Source organism: Rhincodon typus, chromosome 4 (genome assembly GCF_021869965.1).
Source record: "Rhincodon typus isolate 14 chromosome 4, sRhiTyp1.1, whole genome shotgun sequence".
Lineage (NCBI taxonomy): Eukaryota > Metazoa > Chordata > Chondrichthyes > Orectolobiformes > Rhincodontidae > Rhincodon > Rhincodon typus.
This window is the reverse complement of record NC_063335.1, coordinates 9719147-9737280: the sequence shown is the minus strand read 5'-3', so window position 1 is coordinate 9737280 and position 18134 is coordinate 9719147. Positions and strand designations below refer to the sequence as shown.

The following is an 18134-nucleotide window of genomic DNA, read 5'->3' as shown; positions in this document are numbered from 1 at the left end:
CCAGTACCTGTTGAGCTCATCAGGATATTGAGCTCAGTGGAACGCAAGCCCCGACTGATTGGGAAGTGAAGTCCTGGGTAGGATGTCAGAATTATTTTCCTAATGCTGAGTGTGGGCAATGTCCTTATTTTTGGTTCTATCTGGTGCCTTCATATTATACTGAGTATTAAAAGACACTTACAAGATAAAGATAAAACAATATTTAAGAATTATAATTTTTTAATTTGCTTTTGGGAATTAAAAGACAATTTGGGGTAAAATAGGAAAGAACTAGTGGAGGAACTAAGAACAAAATTTCAGATTTAAAAAGCAAACAAAATGGCAGATTGGGAGTAAAAGGGGAGCGGATGAGTGGGCACAGATGCACAGCAGCAAAACTGCAGGTTAAAGAAAACATTCACCTCATGGGTTAAAAAGTATTGAGAAGTGAACTCTTGCAGTCCTTTTTTGTTTTTGCAGCAAGGTGGTACTTTGTGCTGTTAGAAACAGGGTTTTATTCAACGTGCAGTTAGCTGTCTTCATGGTATATTCCTGTTTGTATTATCTATAATAAAGGCATATTCAATATATTGGTAGATAGCTGCATTCTCTATAATTGTCCTATAATCTGTACCATAGCTACAGATCACTGCTAAAGTCTTTTACGATTTCTGGGCAAATTCTGATGCAGAACTGGGGAGCACATTGTTCTGCATTCCTTCGATGACTGTGGATACATGTTATCAATTGGAATATTGAGCTTGTTTAGCCTTTACTATGGACTTCAGTGATATAAACCTGTGTCAAGTTTGGTTCTTGCAATATCAAAACATTTTGCTACTTTTTGAACTTGATGTCAAAGGACAGCAACCACTTCCTGGAGCTAGCTTTGTTCCAGTTAGCATTAAGTAGCAGAAATCAAAGGCTGCCAGTGTTCAAATTGTGTTAGAACTTGATACCCATGTTAACAAAGGTTAACTATGATGCTGAGCTCTGCTAGGATTAGGCAAGCACACAGTCGTCCTTGTCTTTAAGCCTCGACCATCAGTGTGCGAACTAGCTCCAACTGTGGCACTACAGGTTCAACTATGCTCCAAGCTGAAATCAAATTTGAAAATGTCTTTGTTACAGTTTATTTTGAGAGATGCTGGCATTGTACCACCACTTGATGAGAAATCTGGAGCCCTAGGCTAACGTTCTGGGAATGTGGGTGCAAATCCCACCGTACAGTGAAATTTCGATTCAATGAAATATAAAATTAAAAACTAGAATAACAGAATTGTTACACCACAGAAAGAGACAATTTTGTCCATTGTGTCTGCGCTGCTTCTATTACCTAGTGCCAATTTCCTGCCTTTCCCCATATCCCTGCCCATCATTTCTATCCAAATAATCATCCAGTGACTCAAATGTACCTGCTTTTCTCACATTTTCAGGCACTGCTTTCCAGACCATAATTACTTGCTTTGAGGAAAAAGTTTTTTTTTTTCCCCCCAGATCACCCTTGCTTCTTTTGCACATCACTTTAAATCTATGCTGTCTCATTTTTTTTTTATTCTTTGAGCAGGAATAGTTTCTTCCTGTCCGGCCCATTCGTGATTTTTTTGTAAACCTTTATCAAATCTCCTCTCAGCCGCCTTCTCTCTGAAGAGAACAGACCCACCTTCTTCAACCTATCATCATGGCTACCGCTTCCCATTCTTGGAAATCATTTCTGCACTGTCTCCAATACATTCACGTTTTCCCTACAAAGTGGCACCTCACTTGTACACAATTCAATATTACCTCCTTGCTATTGTACTGTATGGTCCCATTAACAAAGCTGAGAACACTATTAACTGCCCACCACCTGTCTTGCACCTTCAATGATGTGTGCACATGTACACCTAAGTTTGTCTGATACTTCATCCCCTTTAGAATTGTATCCTTTATTTTATGTTGTCTTTCAGTGTTCTTCTGACCAATGTCCATAATCTCTTGTCTGCATTGTACCTCATCTGCCACCTATCCACCCACTTGTCAGTGTCCTTTTTGGGTTTACCTTTTTTCCAGTTCTGTGTCAACTAGTCTAATGGCGACTATGTAATCATTGTCGATTGTCACAAAAGACCTATCTGGTTCTAGTTCACTAATGTCTTTTTGGGAAGAAAATCCTTAACTGGTCTGGACTACATGCGACTCCAAATCCGCGAGCATAGTTGTTGACACTAACTGCCCTCTGCAAAAGGTTTTGCAAACCACTCAGTTTTATCAAAACTGCTACAAGAAAGGAGTAAAGCCCTTCAGAATGCCTGGCCTTAGTATAGGCACTGAAAATATGAACATTAGAGCAACACAGTCTGATTTGTACTGTACTTTGTCCATTTTCCTTCAAGAATAATCTTTTGGTCAATTATTTTTTCCCAGAATGCTCTGCAGAGATGTCTTTTTTTTTTCCCCCCCTCTTTCCCTGAAGGGTCAATGTGTTTTTGCATGTATTTTATGTGCAAACTCAGGTCTGTTAGCCCTGCAAAGACCTCTTAGCCAACATCTGGGGGCTTGTGCCAAAATTGGGAGATCTGTCCCATCAAGTAGTGTTAGACCTGAGGCTGGAAGAGTGCACTGTCACTGTAGTCGCACTGCTCCATGGATTACACTATAAATAAAATTTGCTTACAAAGATCTAGCGACCAGGTTTTTTAATAAATAAAAGTTGTGGGGTTTTTATCAGAACAAAGCTTATTCAAGAGAGATGCAATCATTGGTTAACACAGTAGGCAATATAGAAGTATAAATGCTTATCCTTATAAATATCCCCAAAACACGCAAAGCTCACATACTTTCATACTTCAGGCAAGAAGAGGAAAATACACATTTCTCTGGAGAGATTGCCTGTTTGATCAAAAATAACTGTTGCTCAATGGATTATTACTGAAGACAAAGGAACAAAGTGTAGAATATTCCAGACTCTAATATTCTGGCCTTTGTGGTGTGCGGTTCGTTCTGAAGTCTTGCAGACACGATTTGCTCAGGAAATACAATCTTGAGAGGTAAAACTTGTTCTTAGCTGGCTTACCTGCAACCGAATCAAATAAAACGAGAGCCCCTATGAGCCAGTCAATGTTGAAAAACAGCCCCAGCAGGATCTACAGCAAAGCAAGCAGCTATTGCCAATTGAGTCATTTCTAGGAGGCCTTGTTTAAAAAAGGCAGTGAACTTGTAACGACCTGTTTTAAAGAAACTACCCCAGCTATATTCACAAAACTTGAAATCAATTTTTTTCCCACAATCCTTAAAAATCTAAGTCCTCTAAGCAATATTAAATATAACACATATTTGTAACACTAGTCAAGAAATGGTATTCTATAGAAAATAGCAGAAGTAGGCCATTTGGCCCATCAAATCTGTTTCACCGTTCAATATGATTGTAGATGGTTCTCTGTCTGAATGCCATACTCCCACTCTTGTCCCGTATCTCTGTCGTCATGCTGACATAATTGTACCTGCTGACACTGTCCCACCATTATCAGCATCACTACAGGAGTTCCTCAGGATAGCATCTGAGACACAACCATTTTTGGCTGCTTCACCAAAGCAGTGCTGTCCATTATAAGATCCATTTGCTGATAACTGTACAACATTCATCACTCATTGTAAATTCTCAGAGATTTGAGCAGTCATAGAACATAAATGTTCCAGTGCAGTAAAAGGCCTTTCAACCACTGCGTAAACACCAGTCAAAAACAAGCACCTAACTATGCTAATCCAGTTTCCTGGTATTTGGCCCATAGCCTCGTTTGCCTTAGCATTGCAAATGTCCATCTAATGGGAAGATGACTCATATCTTTATATCTCAAGGAATCTCATGAGGCTGTTATTACACTTGAACCATTTGTCTCTCAGCACAAAGCTAAAGTGGTTGAGCTCAGAGCCCTTCTTCAATCCTGTGATTTCTGATCCACTGTGTGGACATTTCAGCCTCCTTTCTTCCCATGCCCATTCTCACACCTTGTGTCACCCTCGTACTGGACTCTGACTCCATCGCAATGACATGATGGCCCTTTCTGGAAATAATGTTCAATTTCCAGAGTGTGCCATCACTGGCTTTCAGTCTTGGTTCTCGATACCAAGTCCAGCTGCCCTCGAAGATGGGTAGCTGTAATTGGTGACAAATGTTATTTATTCTTCTCTTTATTTTCACATACAATGAATGGACAGCACCCAGGAATATAAGCGAAGGTTTTAATGGGTCCCTTGTATCTCTGACAGTTTTATCCTTTATATGTTGGGGTCAATCTCATGGGGTATTGCACTGCAGTAAGACACTGTTAATGGGGGCCAGATGATTTGATACTATATTTGATTTTCACCCAGGTGCTTGAGATCTTATCATCTTTGTAGAACAATAGGCCCCCGTTCCCATCTGCATCAGGACCTGGGCTGCTAAGTGACATTTGTGCCCCATAAGTGCCAGGCAATAGCCATCTCCAACAAGACTGAATGTAAATGACGCTGATTGTCATTCAATGTCATTAACCATCACTGAATTCTCTATTTTAGGGAAAGTTACAATTATTTTCCTGAAAAGCAAAATCGTGCATTGCTATTAATATTCCTACATCCACCAATTCTCTTCCTTGAAACAAGTTGATCCCCTTCGATTTTAAGAGTATCTATTAACCTTGAATCATCTAATTCTGCAGTCCATTCAATGGGCAGGAAAGAAAGTCACTGTTCTTGATGCTTGCAATAAGGTACTCGTGTCCACGAACTTTGTGCTTACTGTCCATATTAAAGAGCTGGTTTACTTCAACCCCATCTGGGCTTTTGTTGTCCAGTGTCATGGTTTTGCTGTTTTATTCTTAAGAAAAAAATGAAATCGCTTGAACTTTTTTTCAGAATTTTGGCCAAGCCCATCTGGATAATATAAGATTTATAAAATAAAATTCTACTCTAGATCAGGAGCCATCATTAACTTCATTAAACTTGGTTCATTTTTAACCATTGTTCTTCCATTATCCTGGCATCTTGTTTGTTTTATAGATAATGGCCTTGCACTCATCAGATGGGATTGAAGAATGATTACTCTCAAATCTTTTTATTTTGTCAGAAGAAAGTTTTAATTCAAATTTCAGCTTTGGCAGATATTTGGATTAGTATTTTGAAGCGCTGAAGCTAGATACACTGCCCTTAGACTGGCTTCAGAATTCCTTTATGAATTGCCTATAGTTCTACTGGATGCCTTGTCACAGTCTGTAATCCCCACGGCTTCAACCATTCATACTTTGGCAGTCACCTATATAGGTAAATAATAGGACAAAATATTCACCATGACAGTACTAGTTGTTCCATCCCAGTTTTCACATTTTCTAATGCAGAAAGCGAGTAGATATTTAATCCTTCCATTTACTGCATATCTTTTTTTTGACTAACTTCTGTATGTGCTCTGGGTCCCCTAAGTTTTGGGTAGCACGGTGGCTAAGTGGTTTGCACTGCTGCCTCGGGCTGCAGGTTCGATTCCAGCCTTGGGCGACTGTGTGGAGCTTGCACATTCTACCCATATCTGTGTTGGTTTCCTCCCACGGTCTAAAGATATGCAGGTTAGATGGATTGGCCATGCTAAATTGGCCCATAGTGTCCAGGATAAATGCAGGTTTACAGGGGTAGGGAAGAGGGAGTGAGTCTGGATGGGATGTTGTTTGGAGGGTTGGTGTGGACTCAGTGGGCTGAATGGTTGCTCCCACAGTGTAGGGATTCTATGATTCTTAGTCCCTTTATTCACCATTACTAAAACTAATAGGAAGAATCTGTTTGTCATTTCCTGATATTCCATGATATTTTTACTCAATTTACCCTTTCTAGCCATCACATCTGCTTGAACAAGCTGCACTTATGTTGTAAATGTGAATTGAAATTGTATAAAATATACTTTCTGCATTAACAGGATACAAGGAAGCAAAAAAAAAATAGTGTCTATGGTTTGCAAAGGACAACTGAAGCAAGCCAAAGAAAATATATTCTGTAAAATGTAGTACACAGAACAAAAACATGTATTTGTATGGCCCGCTTAGTTAAATCTCTATCTGACGCTGAAAAACCTATCCTCCAATTACAAGTCACAAGTCACAAGTATAATGGGATGCTGCACTCTTTTGGCTGGATGAGAGCATTTGAACCAACATTGACAGGATGAAGCAGACTGCTTGATTTACACCCCATCCACCACCAGTGCATTGTATCTGCAGTGTGTATCATTGACAAGATGATTTATAGATACTTTCCCAAGGTTTCTTCAACAGTACCTACCAAAAACATGATCACTAGCACCTAGAAGGACAGCAGCTGCATGGAAACAGCACCATCTGAAAGTTTCCATCCGAGTTGCACACCATTCTTACTTAGGGATATATGACCTACAATTCATTGTCACTGGATCAAGGCTTGGAACTCCCTGCCTAACATATACTATATTCTTTGCAGTGGTTCAAACTGTGGCTTATGACCTTCTCAAGGACATTTGGAAATGCACTATAAATGCTGCCAGTAAAATCCATGGTAAATTTCTATTGTACCATTCCAAGGCTTTCATATCTGCCCTAAAATATAGAATTGACCACAATCCTCCAGCTGAGACCTAACATGTCATTTGTAAAGGTTTAGCATAATTCACTTATTGTTTTACTCTGTTAATAAAGCCAAGAGCCAATCTGCCTTATTAACAGCCTTTCAACTTGTTTTGCCACTAAAGATTTGCATGCATATATCCCCCTCCCGACGTCTGTTACAGCCCTTTTCAAATTCTACAGTTTAGTTCATATTGGTGATTTTCATTCTTCCTTATACAATGTATCACTTCACACTCGTGTGTGCCAGCCTACTCAATGTCATGTCCTCTGAAAGTCCCTTATCTGCTTACATTTCAGAGTTTATCTTGAAATTGTATCTTGTATACTCGATTCTATGACACTAACATATTGAAAGAAATACAGATTCCAATGTTAGAGACTATTCTATATTTCTCTCAAATCTGTAAAACAATCACACAAATATATTTGTCCCTTAAATAATTTTGTATTCGTGCAGCTGCTGTTGATCCTATGGTTATTAATTTTCCGAAAGATCTACTGCATGGGCTTTGTCAAATATCTTTTGACTGTTCATGTTCAGCATTAATTTCAGGATCTTCATCAACCCTCTCCATTACTTCATCAAAGTTCTGACATAAAATGGCATATATGTGTTGTAGGATCTCATTTTATATATTAATATTTATATTACATTAAATATCTTGCTCAACTGCAATTTGCTGTATTTAGATTAATGTAGAAACAGTGCCAGGCTGGATCATCTTTAAACCTGGCAGGAAAAAAAAATGCATTTTGGATTTGTTGAACAGTGAGTAAACACTTCAAAAAATACAGTCCCATCTTCAGCTACTGGGGATTTAGTAGCAATTGGGCAGGATTGCAAAAAAAAAGCCAAAATCTGGAGAAGAAGGATTTTACAGAAATGATTGCTGCTCTGCCCAGTTACTCATTAATGTTTAGATGCTACAGATGAAAATGCGCCCTACAGTGTGAGCTTGGCTTTGTGGCATTCCAACTCTGAAATGACAGGAGACAAGGGGCAGCACTGCTTTCCTTTTTCTTTATTCCGGCACGAGCAGGGAAATAAATAACAATGATCACAGAACCACACATTGATACAGTTACGACGTCTATTGTTAATGTTGAATTTATTTTGTTGCATGTTTCACTTAACCAGAATAAAACATGCCAATCTGTTGCTGCAAGGATAAATAGAGGCTGTGGTTTTGAATAACTAATGTACTGTTTTATTTCACCTGTAAAAGACCTGCAGATACCTGTGTTGTTTATATGGAACAGAGTGGAAAAGTATCATCTGGCCACTAGGTGGAGGAGTCTTGTTCCTTCTGATTCTGGATTTTACAATCATAATGCACAATACGTTACAAACACAGTTTTTTAGATTTGTTTTGGCAATAAAGCAACAATATTTGTTCAAAAACGGCCAAAGGGAATTGCTGTGAAATATAGGGTGAAGAAATACATAAAGTAGGGTTACGTACACTGTATTACTGAAAAGACAGCTCTTCGACCCTATGTGTAGGAATGAAAACAGTTCGCAGTAAATATATTAAAGATTGATAAGTATACATAGATTATTTGATTATTTGACAAACTACTGAACTATGGTGCATTACAACAAAGTTATATAGTGCATGGTGCAAAACATAAATTTGTCATCTGGAGGATTACACTAGCATTATACTGATAAGGGGTTCATTCAAGAATCAACATTAACTCCAGGAGAATACAAATAAACATGGAGTTGCACTTGGAGAAGCAAATACATATTAATTTGTGTAGTTGGTTCGAAATAGTTATACTGAGGTCAATGCCATGCTTCCAGCTAATTTCATCTAATATACATTTCCTCTCTTCATTGTGTTCATCAAGTGCTTTTGACCTCCCTGATTAACTTTCCAACTCTGATATTACCCTTTGAAGATTCTAAGGACACAACTACGTTGTGGGAGACCATGTGGTTTGCAGAACAAAGTCCTGCTTTTCTGTTAACTTCCACACAGACAGACTGAATGGCTGAAGTCTACTCCAGTTGCTGAGTGAAGTTCTTGGGAAATAATCCTTTCAAGGCATTGGCAGCACCATTCTGTAACCAATCTGACTCCCTTATGCCTGTGAGCCATCCAGCATCCTGTAAGAGTAAAGAAAACATTCATCTGTCTTCTTAGGTCAATGTAAAAAATGTCATGAACAAAAACAGAAGTTGCTGGAAAAGCTCAGCAGCTCTAGCAGCATCTGTGAAGAAAAAAAATCAGGGTTAACATTTCGGGTCCGGTGACCCTCAGTAAAAAAAAAAGTCACGTACTATTCAAAGAACAAGATTAACTGTCCTCCAATCTCTATCCTAAACTTTTGGTCCTGATCAATATTTAGCGATTAAGTAACGTTACTAAAACTTCCGCCCCCTTGACCTGTCCGTCCTCCCTGGACTGACCTATCCCCTTCCTAACTCCCTACCTACACTCACCTTTACTGGCTCCATCCCCGCCTCTTCGACCTGTTTGTTTCCTCTCCACCTATCCTCTCCTCTATCCCTCTTCTATCCGCCTCCCACTCTCTCCCTATTTATTTCGGAACCCCCTTCCCCTCCCCCTTTTCTGATGAAGAGTCTAGGCCCGAAACGTCAGCCTCTCTGCTCCTATGATGCCGCTTGGCCTGCTGTGTTCATCCAGCCCTGCACCTTGTTGTCTCCTTTCGTGATTTGTCTGTTTCCTGAGGGAGATCGATCGTTGGCCAATTTGCTGGCACAGTGCACAACAATTAGTAGCAACTTAATAGAAAAAGGAACATTTCTGCAATTTTGTGCTCTCATTAGAGAGCCGAAGTTCTAGAGTGTGTATGACAAGAAGCACATGGAATGAGGAATAGCGTTGGCACACAAAACGTGACTTCTGCCATATGCTCACTACAACCGCCACTCACTACTAGATTTGTGGAGTTTGACGCTGCATAAACACATTAGCAAAGGAAGAGACTTTCACTGCCATCAATGTACACATAGAAAACATATATGGTCTTCGCTATCAGGGAAAAGAACTATCTAACTTAAACACTTGGTTGGTAGCCCTGTAGGTTATTGCAGTTTAAGCACATATCTAAATGTCCCAACTATATAAATGTGACTCAGTAAATTATTGAGGAAATGGTGTCTTTGAATGATGACAATTTAATGAAGAGCAGGAAGCTCTCCTGAAGTTGTGGCCAACATTCCTCCCTCAGCCATACCACCAAATAGTTATTCATCTCAACTTATATTTATAGATTTTATGAATTAATGGGTTGCTGTGACTTGCATGATAAGAGTGAATAAATGTCAAAAGGAAATAAAACACTTTTGGAGGCCAGTGATGTAGTAAGACATTATATAAGTGAAAGTCTTTTCTTATTTGCAAAAACAAAAATCCTCCTTGAACACTATATGGCATGCTTCACCAATTTCAAAACAGAAAGCTCAGTGTCGACCCTAATCAACTTCTCCAAATTCAAAAAAGATGCATGACAACTACATTATTTTTTAAAAAGCCAGCTGATCCCCAAAAAAATATTAAAACCGCTAACATTCTGCAGCTCTTCAAAACATCTTTGCACTAAACCTTTTGAATTTTCACTCTTCTTGCCAACTGCCACTTTCCTGCAGGTGCACAAGATTCGGGAAATAATATTACGTTGTGGGCAAAATTTCCAATGTGAACATTTAGTAAATCTTTACAAACCATAGGTTTGATTTTCAAATTTTTGAATTGCTTGTTCACAGTGTGATGTGAAACTAGTGTGAAAAAGAACTTTTTCTGAATTAGGTCAGGCGTAGCTGGATCTTGAAGGTAGTAAGAATTGCTGATGCTGGAGTCTGAGATAACACAGTGTGGAGCTGGAGGAACACAGCGAGATCTTGGCCATCCCTATGAGCTTCATGGGACTTTCTGAAATGTGGAGGGTTTAACCTGTGACCAGGAACTAGCATGAGCTACATGCTACATACATGTAAGGAAGAGAGTTTGTGGAGCAAGCAATGATGGTAGCTTCAGTCTTCCCATTTGTTTAGCTGGAGAAAGTTATTGACTGTCAGACGAATAATCTATCAGCATCAAGAAAGCTGAGAAGCCAAGGAGATAATGGGGATTTAGAATTGCTGTCAAATAATATGGAGATTGTTGCCCATTAAATCCACATAAGAGCAATTTAATGGGTCAAACTGTGTCTAAACTCCATTAAATATCTACAATTTAAGGTTTGTGATCTATCCCTTGTTATAAGAAGTTCAAACAAGGTAGCAGTAGAGGCGGGTACAAATTACAACATTTAAAAGATATTTGAAGAGGTATGTGAATAGGAAAGGTTTAGAGGGATATGGGCCAAATGCAAGCAAATGGGACTATTTCAGTTTAGGAAAGCTGGTCGGCATCGACAAGTTGGACTGGAGGGTCTGTTTCCATGCTGTATGACTCTATGACTCTATAAATAGCTCTGACCCACCTAGGTGATTTCTACTTACCTGATCTTCTATTAACTCAGATGGAACCACCAGCACAATGTCTCCACGCTGCAAGCTAAGTTCATCTGCATTAGCAGCTTCAAAGTTATGGAGTGCTTGAACCTGTTGGAAAATTCAACCATAAAATGTCTGCTTTCGTTGATATCGCATCCACCACATTAAAGTCCACTTCATCTTGCATATGATATTAATAGCCACATACTGGATTATTACATCAACTTTCAGCTTGCAGTGTTCTGAAAGTCCAGGATACACACCTCTAATATTTACAGAAAAAGAAAGAGTTTATTAATTGTCAACCTTGGATCAGTGATAGCATGCTAGCATCTGAGTCCGCAGATTGTGAGTTCAAGTCATACCCCATAGACTTGAACATATAATCTAGGCTGAAAATTTAGTGCAATTCTGAGGGAGTACTGAATGGTCAAAGGTGTCATTCCTTTGGGTGAGTTTCCTGGGCTTTGTCTGACCTCAGACATAGATACAAAAAAGACACTTCGGAGAAGACAAGGTGTTTCTCCAAAATAACTGATCAGTGTTTGTTCATGCACCACCATTGGGCCATGATCTCTTGGCTGTGCACAAATTAATTTCTGAAATTGCCTGTCTTACAAAAATGATCACACTTCACAAACAATTTTTTGGCTGTAATAATAATAATATTAATGTTACGTTAATATTAATTTTTTTCCACCTCTTATGTATATCCCCTCACAGAGTAAATAAATTTATCCTATTTGAATCACTGACAGTTTGAAAGAAATTTGGATGGACGGGGAGACATAAAGAGAATATTTGCAGATGAAATATATTGACTAAGGGTAAGAAAATATAGTTCTCATCTGCTCTATCTAGCAAAACCTTGTAAACACAAATTTCTCAGTGTGTAAGTTCTACTTTTGCCATTGTAGTGTCCAGCAGGGAAACTATTTGAAGAGACAGTAGCTCGGAGATGTGGATCCAACACAGACTTAATTGTTGAACGTTTCTGACCTTGGTTTCAATTACCTTCTGGGTGACCTGGGTGGACGTTGTTGTTGGGAGTTGAGAGGGGGTATGTTGGCAGTGGTGAAATACTATCTAGAAACCTACCTAGTCTATTATCAATATGTTCTGCCAGCACAGAAGAAAGTTTGTTTCCAGAAAAGGCCAAATGAATACTTAATAGAGTTCTTTATAAAATTAGGCTTTAATCTCCTGAATGAGAAAACACTCTTTCTTCTGTTTGGGGAATTAATGATGCAAGGATATCAATTTAAGATTCTTGTGAAAAGAAAAAGGTGGGAGATTAGGAGAAATGACTTTATGCAGAAGGATTTTACAGTATTTTAATCAGGAAATGTTTGAGACATCTTTTAAATTGATACATTTTTGGAGCAGAGGCAGATATAAGGCTTTATGCAGTGAATGGATCACTGAAATTAGATTTGGATTGGTCTAGGGAAGAGTTGGCACAAATATTAGCACATCCTTTTCTACTGTACATGAGTGTGTGTTTTTCTGTGTTTCTGTGGCGGAAAGGATTTGGCTTAGATCTGCTGTCAGTTGAAATGACTGAACATTTAGCCCCATGTTCAGAATTCCAGTCTGTGGAAGATATGGCACCCTTGAATTCTAGCGAATACTGAAGCGGAGGGCAAGAGGTAGCAAAGAAAGAAACGGAGTTATCAGCTATAGCTGTAAGCGATTACAGCAGAAAAACAAATCACTTTTGTAGCTCTTCAATATTGAGGATGTTTTTTATAAATGTTTACGCACATGTAACATTCGATAATATGAGATAAAGACTCTTGTTTGTTTAGTAGCAGAACATAAAACATCTCACCTTGTACATGAACCCTGGAGGCATGCTCTGTGAGACAGAAACCTCATCCTCAGCTGCACTCTGTTGCTGAGGGGCACTGGCATTTTCTGCACTGTCATCTTTCCCAGTGCTCTCTGAACTCATTTCTTCAGTCTGTTTTGGTGCATTGGTTGTCGGAGATGTTTTCACATCTGCAACCGCATTCTTCTCCACTTCTTGCACATCCTGAGTTTCATTCTCTGCTTGGCCTGGATCATCTTCACCTTCATTGTTGGATGCAGGCTCAACAACAACCGAAGGAACTGAAACCTTTGCAAAGTAAAAATTAAAGTTAAAATAGCTCTTGTACAGAAATCTCTTCAAGGTAATGTGCTACGACGTTTCAAACATTGTGAGAAAATCACATTGCGTGTTTGAGAATTTGTGTAACCCATCATCAGTTTTGTGACACAAAAACCGGAAGTTGCTGGAAAAGCTCAGCAGGTCTGGTAGCATCTGTGGAGAGAAATCAGAGATAACGTTTTAGGCCCAGTGACTCTTCCTCAGGTTCTCAGGACAATAGGTGTATCAGACCAACATCACCTTCAAACCCTGCACTATTCTGGCCTGTCCCAGACCACTAATAATCATTTCTTCTTGGTCCTTAGGTCAATTTCCTACATAATAGCATCATGGGAGTATTTTCACCGTACAATTACAGCCATTCAAGGGCACGATCCACCACCATCTTCTCAAATCCAATTTGGGATGAGCAATAAATGTCAGCTCTCCCGGCAAAATCAATTTTCTCAGAAAAAATTTTATAAATACTTGTCAGGTTTATAAATTTGGTTATATCTCTGTACTTAAAAAGTTGTACATTCAAGCCACTCTTCAGTACTTGAAAGTAAGCAGATAACATAGTGCTGGTCAGGGGATGTGGATTAGTTTGGGTATCATGCCATTCATGACAGCAGTCACTGCAAACGAGGGCACACAGCTTCTATTACTAGTCTCAGCTTTGACTCAATGGTGGCACACACTTTCGAGTTATATTAAGGTCATAGTTTAAAGTTCCACTTCAGAGACTGGAAACAATACTCCAATATGTCAACGCTTCACTGAGCAATATCAGAGGTACCACTTTTCCAATGAGGTTCTTGGAGCTACACATGGAAATTTCCATGGTACTATTCAAAGAAGATGAGAGAGCTTCTTTCTGTGTACGGACAACATTTATTCCACAACCAGCATTGACAAGAAGTGATTTAGTTATTTATCTCAATGCAGTGTGTGGACATAACAGCTGGAGTAGGACATTCAATACCTCAAGTCTGTTCCAACATTCAATTAGATTATGGCTAATCTGTACCTCAGTCCTGAAGAAGGGTCACTGGACCCAAAATGCTAATTCTGTTTTCTCCTTCACAGCTGCTGCCAGACCTGCTGAGTTTTTCCAGCAACTTTGTTTTTGTTCCTGTACCTAAGTCCATTTACCATTCCTTTACTCTGTATCCCCTATTATAGCTCACTAACAAAAATCTAATATTTTAATCTCAGTTTTGAAAATTACAATTAACTAAACATTTACAATTATTTGGCGAGGACAGGAAATCAAATTTCCAATACCCTTTATGCAAAAAGACGTTTTCAAGTTTTACTCATAGTCATACAGCACAAGAACAGACCGTTTGGTCCAACTCATCCATTCTGACTGAGTTTCCCCGACTAACCGAGTCCCGTTTGCCTGCATTTGGTCCATATCCCCCTAGATCTTTCCTATTCATGTACCTGTCCAAATGTCTTTTAAGTGTTGTAACTGTACCTGCATCTACCACTTCCTCTGGCAGTTTATTCCACTTACAAACCACTGTCTGTGTGGAAAAGTTGCCCCTCAGGTCCCCTTTAAATCTTTCTCACCTTAAAAATATGCCCTCTAGTTTTGAACTTCCCTATCCTAGGGAAAAGACCTTTGCTATTCACCTTATCTATACCCATCATGATTTTACAAATCTCTATAAGGTCACCCCTCAACCTCCTACACTCCAGTGAAAAAAGCTCCAGCTTATCCAGCCTCTCCGGTCATCTAACTCAAACCCTCCAGTCCCGGTAAAATCCTGGTAAATCTTTTCTTCACCCTCTCCAATTTAATAGTATCCTTCCTATAGCAGAGCGACCAGACTGTACATAGTACTCAAAAGTGGCCTCACCAATGTCCTGTACAACCGCAACATGATGTTCCAATTCCTATAGTCAATGGTCTGAGCAATGGAGGCAAGGTGTCAGAATGCCTTCTTTACCACCCTGTATACCTGTGATGCAACATTCAAAGAACTATCTTACCGAACCCCTAGGTCCCTCTGTTCAACAATACTCCCCAGGACCCTACCATTAACTGTATAAGTCCTGCGCTTGTTGATCTTACCAAAATGCAACACCTCACATTTATTAATTTTAAGATGATGCCCCCTATTCTGAGCTCCTTGACTGGAGGAAATAGAATTATGATGTTTTCCCTTGCATTCCAAGCTAAGGAGCACCCTCACTCGGAAATGGACAGACCCTCTAACCCCTATAAAGATTTTGGTTTGACCTCACCACCTGGAAGACCATGTCATTGTCCAAGATGTTGTTATTCCACCATCGACCAGCATTGACGATATGATGCTGGAGATTGTTATTAGATTTTTGTCTGGACTCCACGATCACCATGATGTTGAAATGATCAGCTCTTACATTCAAGTTTACTTTGAGAATGGGGAACAACTGCAATCTGACTGGGAACACCAAATTGTGGATTCATTAAACCTGCATCCTTGGTGCACTTCTTCACAGTGGTAAGACCTGGACAATATTTGTTAGACAGGAGAAAACACAGAACAATTTCCACCTTCACTACTTCAGATATATCCTCAATATCACTTGGTAAGACAATGACACAAACTCAGAAGTCCTGGAGCATGCTTATGTCATCCGCACACACTCATTACTATGTAAATGATGTCTACGCTGGCTCGGCAACATTCATTAGATGGAGTCTGCAAGACCTTTTGTTCGGTGGAGTTCCATATCTCTATTGCTATAAAACTTGCCAACAAGATATGAAGATGGCTTTTGTTGAAACAGACAAGTGAAAGACAGTTATCAGTGGTCATGATCTCTGCAGGTTGACTGTTTGGAGGGGCATGGGAAGAGGCCAGACAAAACAGAAAGCTCAGCCGGCCAACGAAGAACCCTAGGGAAAACAGGTACCAATGAATTCTACATCTTCTCAAGCCATCATCTACCACTGCCTCAATGGAGGGGCCTCCAGAGCAACACCAGGTGGTGTTTAACAATGAATTAACCATCAAGGTGCAAACTATCATCTCATGAGACAGCAGGATGACAAAAAGTCCTTTAATATTTTAACAATCGCTATTAAATCGCCTCTAAACATCAAAGCCAAGAAATTCTTATGGTGTAAAAGTAGTGTCCCTACTTCTGAGTCAGGAGGCCTGGGTTAAAGTCCCACCTGCTCCAAAAGTGCGGAATAACAGCCCTGAACAGATTGATTAGAAAGTATCTACACAATCTAAACCAGGCTCCTAAAATGGCCATCACCGGTGCAAGAAATGCATGCTGTGAGGAAAATCATACTCATCCTCCTTTAATTAGATACACCAAGCTCTATTAGCTAAATATCTGATGGGTTTGTGTAGCCCTGACACCCCCCATTACAAAACTGCCCATCTCCTCTTTCTCCCCTGTATAATGGTGGGCACTGGAGTTGGGGAAACTGGCACACCAGCCAGAACCAATATTTTTGGGCTTCTTCTTCATCATTGCTGCCCTTAGCAAGATCTATATATTCATCTCTAAGTAGGGTGTAGACTTCAGTACCTTTAGAGCCCGGGGTGGATATGTGAATTGAATCCAGACAGAAATAATGAGCCCATGACTACAGAGGTCTTACAAAGCAGGTTGTAGGGATTCAGTATAACTATTTTTCAGGTTTGGGTTGCTATCTCACACCCCCACCCAACTAGACTGAGCATATTCTGCTGCAACTCACATCTTCAGGGTCTTTTTTGAGAACAGGGTTCCGAACTTCCAATTGCCTGCTACTTCAACACACCACCCTGTTCTCTGACAACATCTCTGTTTCAGGCTTGCTGCAATGCTCCAGCAAAGCTCAGTGCAAGCTGGAAGAACAGCACTTCATTTTCCTCTTGGGGACCCTGCAACCTTCTGTTCAATATCGAGTTCAATAACTTTAGGGCTTGAGCTCTTCCCATGTCTTTACCACAACCCCCACACACCAGGCCCTGTTATCACATAACCTGCAACGGCACACAACCCATTGTTAGTCACTTTACAGTCCCCATTAACAGCTATTCACCCTCCTCACCAGATCGCTATCCACTCCTTTGTCTGTCCAACTGTTCTTCTCTCTCTTTGGGCTCTATCCCCACTTATCATTTACTCCTTAACCACTCCCCAACCCTAGCTTCTGCATATAAACCAACATTATCCTAATTACCTTCAGTTCTGAGGAAGGGTCACTTAACCTGAAATGTTAGCTCTGATTTCTCTGCAGAGACGCTGCCACACCTGCTGAGCTTTTCCAGCAATCTCTGTTTTGTTTCTGATTTACAGCGTCAGCAGTTCTTTTGGTGTTTAATAGTAGCTTGCATTTATATAGTGCTCTTAATCCAGAAAGACATTATAAAATACTTCACAAGGACCATAATCAGACAAGATTTGATACCATAATGGTGGAGCAGGCTCAAGGAGCTGAAATGCCTTCACTTGCTCTGAGTTCTTATGGTCTTATGTTGAAGAAGAAGTTAGACCCTGGGATAACACCTTCTCTAAAAGAAGGCATATTTAAAAATACACAACACTCTCAGTATTTCACTGATGTATTAATAGGGATGGCACTGTCATGAGGAGAGGATTGAACACACAACTGCCCTGAAATGACAATGTGATCAACTGAAGAAAGCCGACACATTTATAAATGTCATGCATAGAATTATAAGTGTATTTATTACAGTTTCCTTTGAAGACATCTGACATAGGCCTTGAAGTGTAATAATGAGCTTCAATAATGGTCACAGAGCCTTAGAACTGTGTGATCATTTAACCAGACATTTATTTTGATTGTGAGATAACAAGGTGTAGAGCTGGACGAACACAGCAGGCCGAGCAGCGCCAGAGGAGCAGGAAAGCTGACGTTTCGGGTCTAAACCCGTCTTCATTTTCTGAAGAAGGGTCTAGGCCCGAAACATCAGCCTTCCTGCTCCTCTGT

General features: G+C 39.8%; 1 protein-coding gene across 1 annotated transcript in view; it reads right to left on the bottom strand.

The window, feature by feature from the left end:
- Positions 1-7591: 7591 nt before the first annotated feature.
- amph (amphiphysin) overlaps positions 7592-18134 on the bottom strand; it is a 199362-nt gene continuing 188819 nt past the window's right edge. The window contains exons 20-22 of the mRNA XM_048595638.1: positions 12884-13171; positions 11059-11160; positions 7592-8697 (exon numbers count right to left, since the gene is read on the bottom strand). Of these exons, the coding sequence (XP_048451595.1) occupies positions 8590-8697; positions 11059-11160; positions 12884-13171 (498 nt within the window). The 3' untranslated portion in view covers positions 7592-8589. The remainder of the gene's footprint in view (positions 8698-11058; positions 11161-12883; positions 13172-18134) is intronic.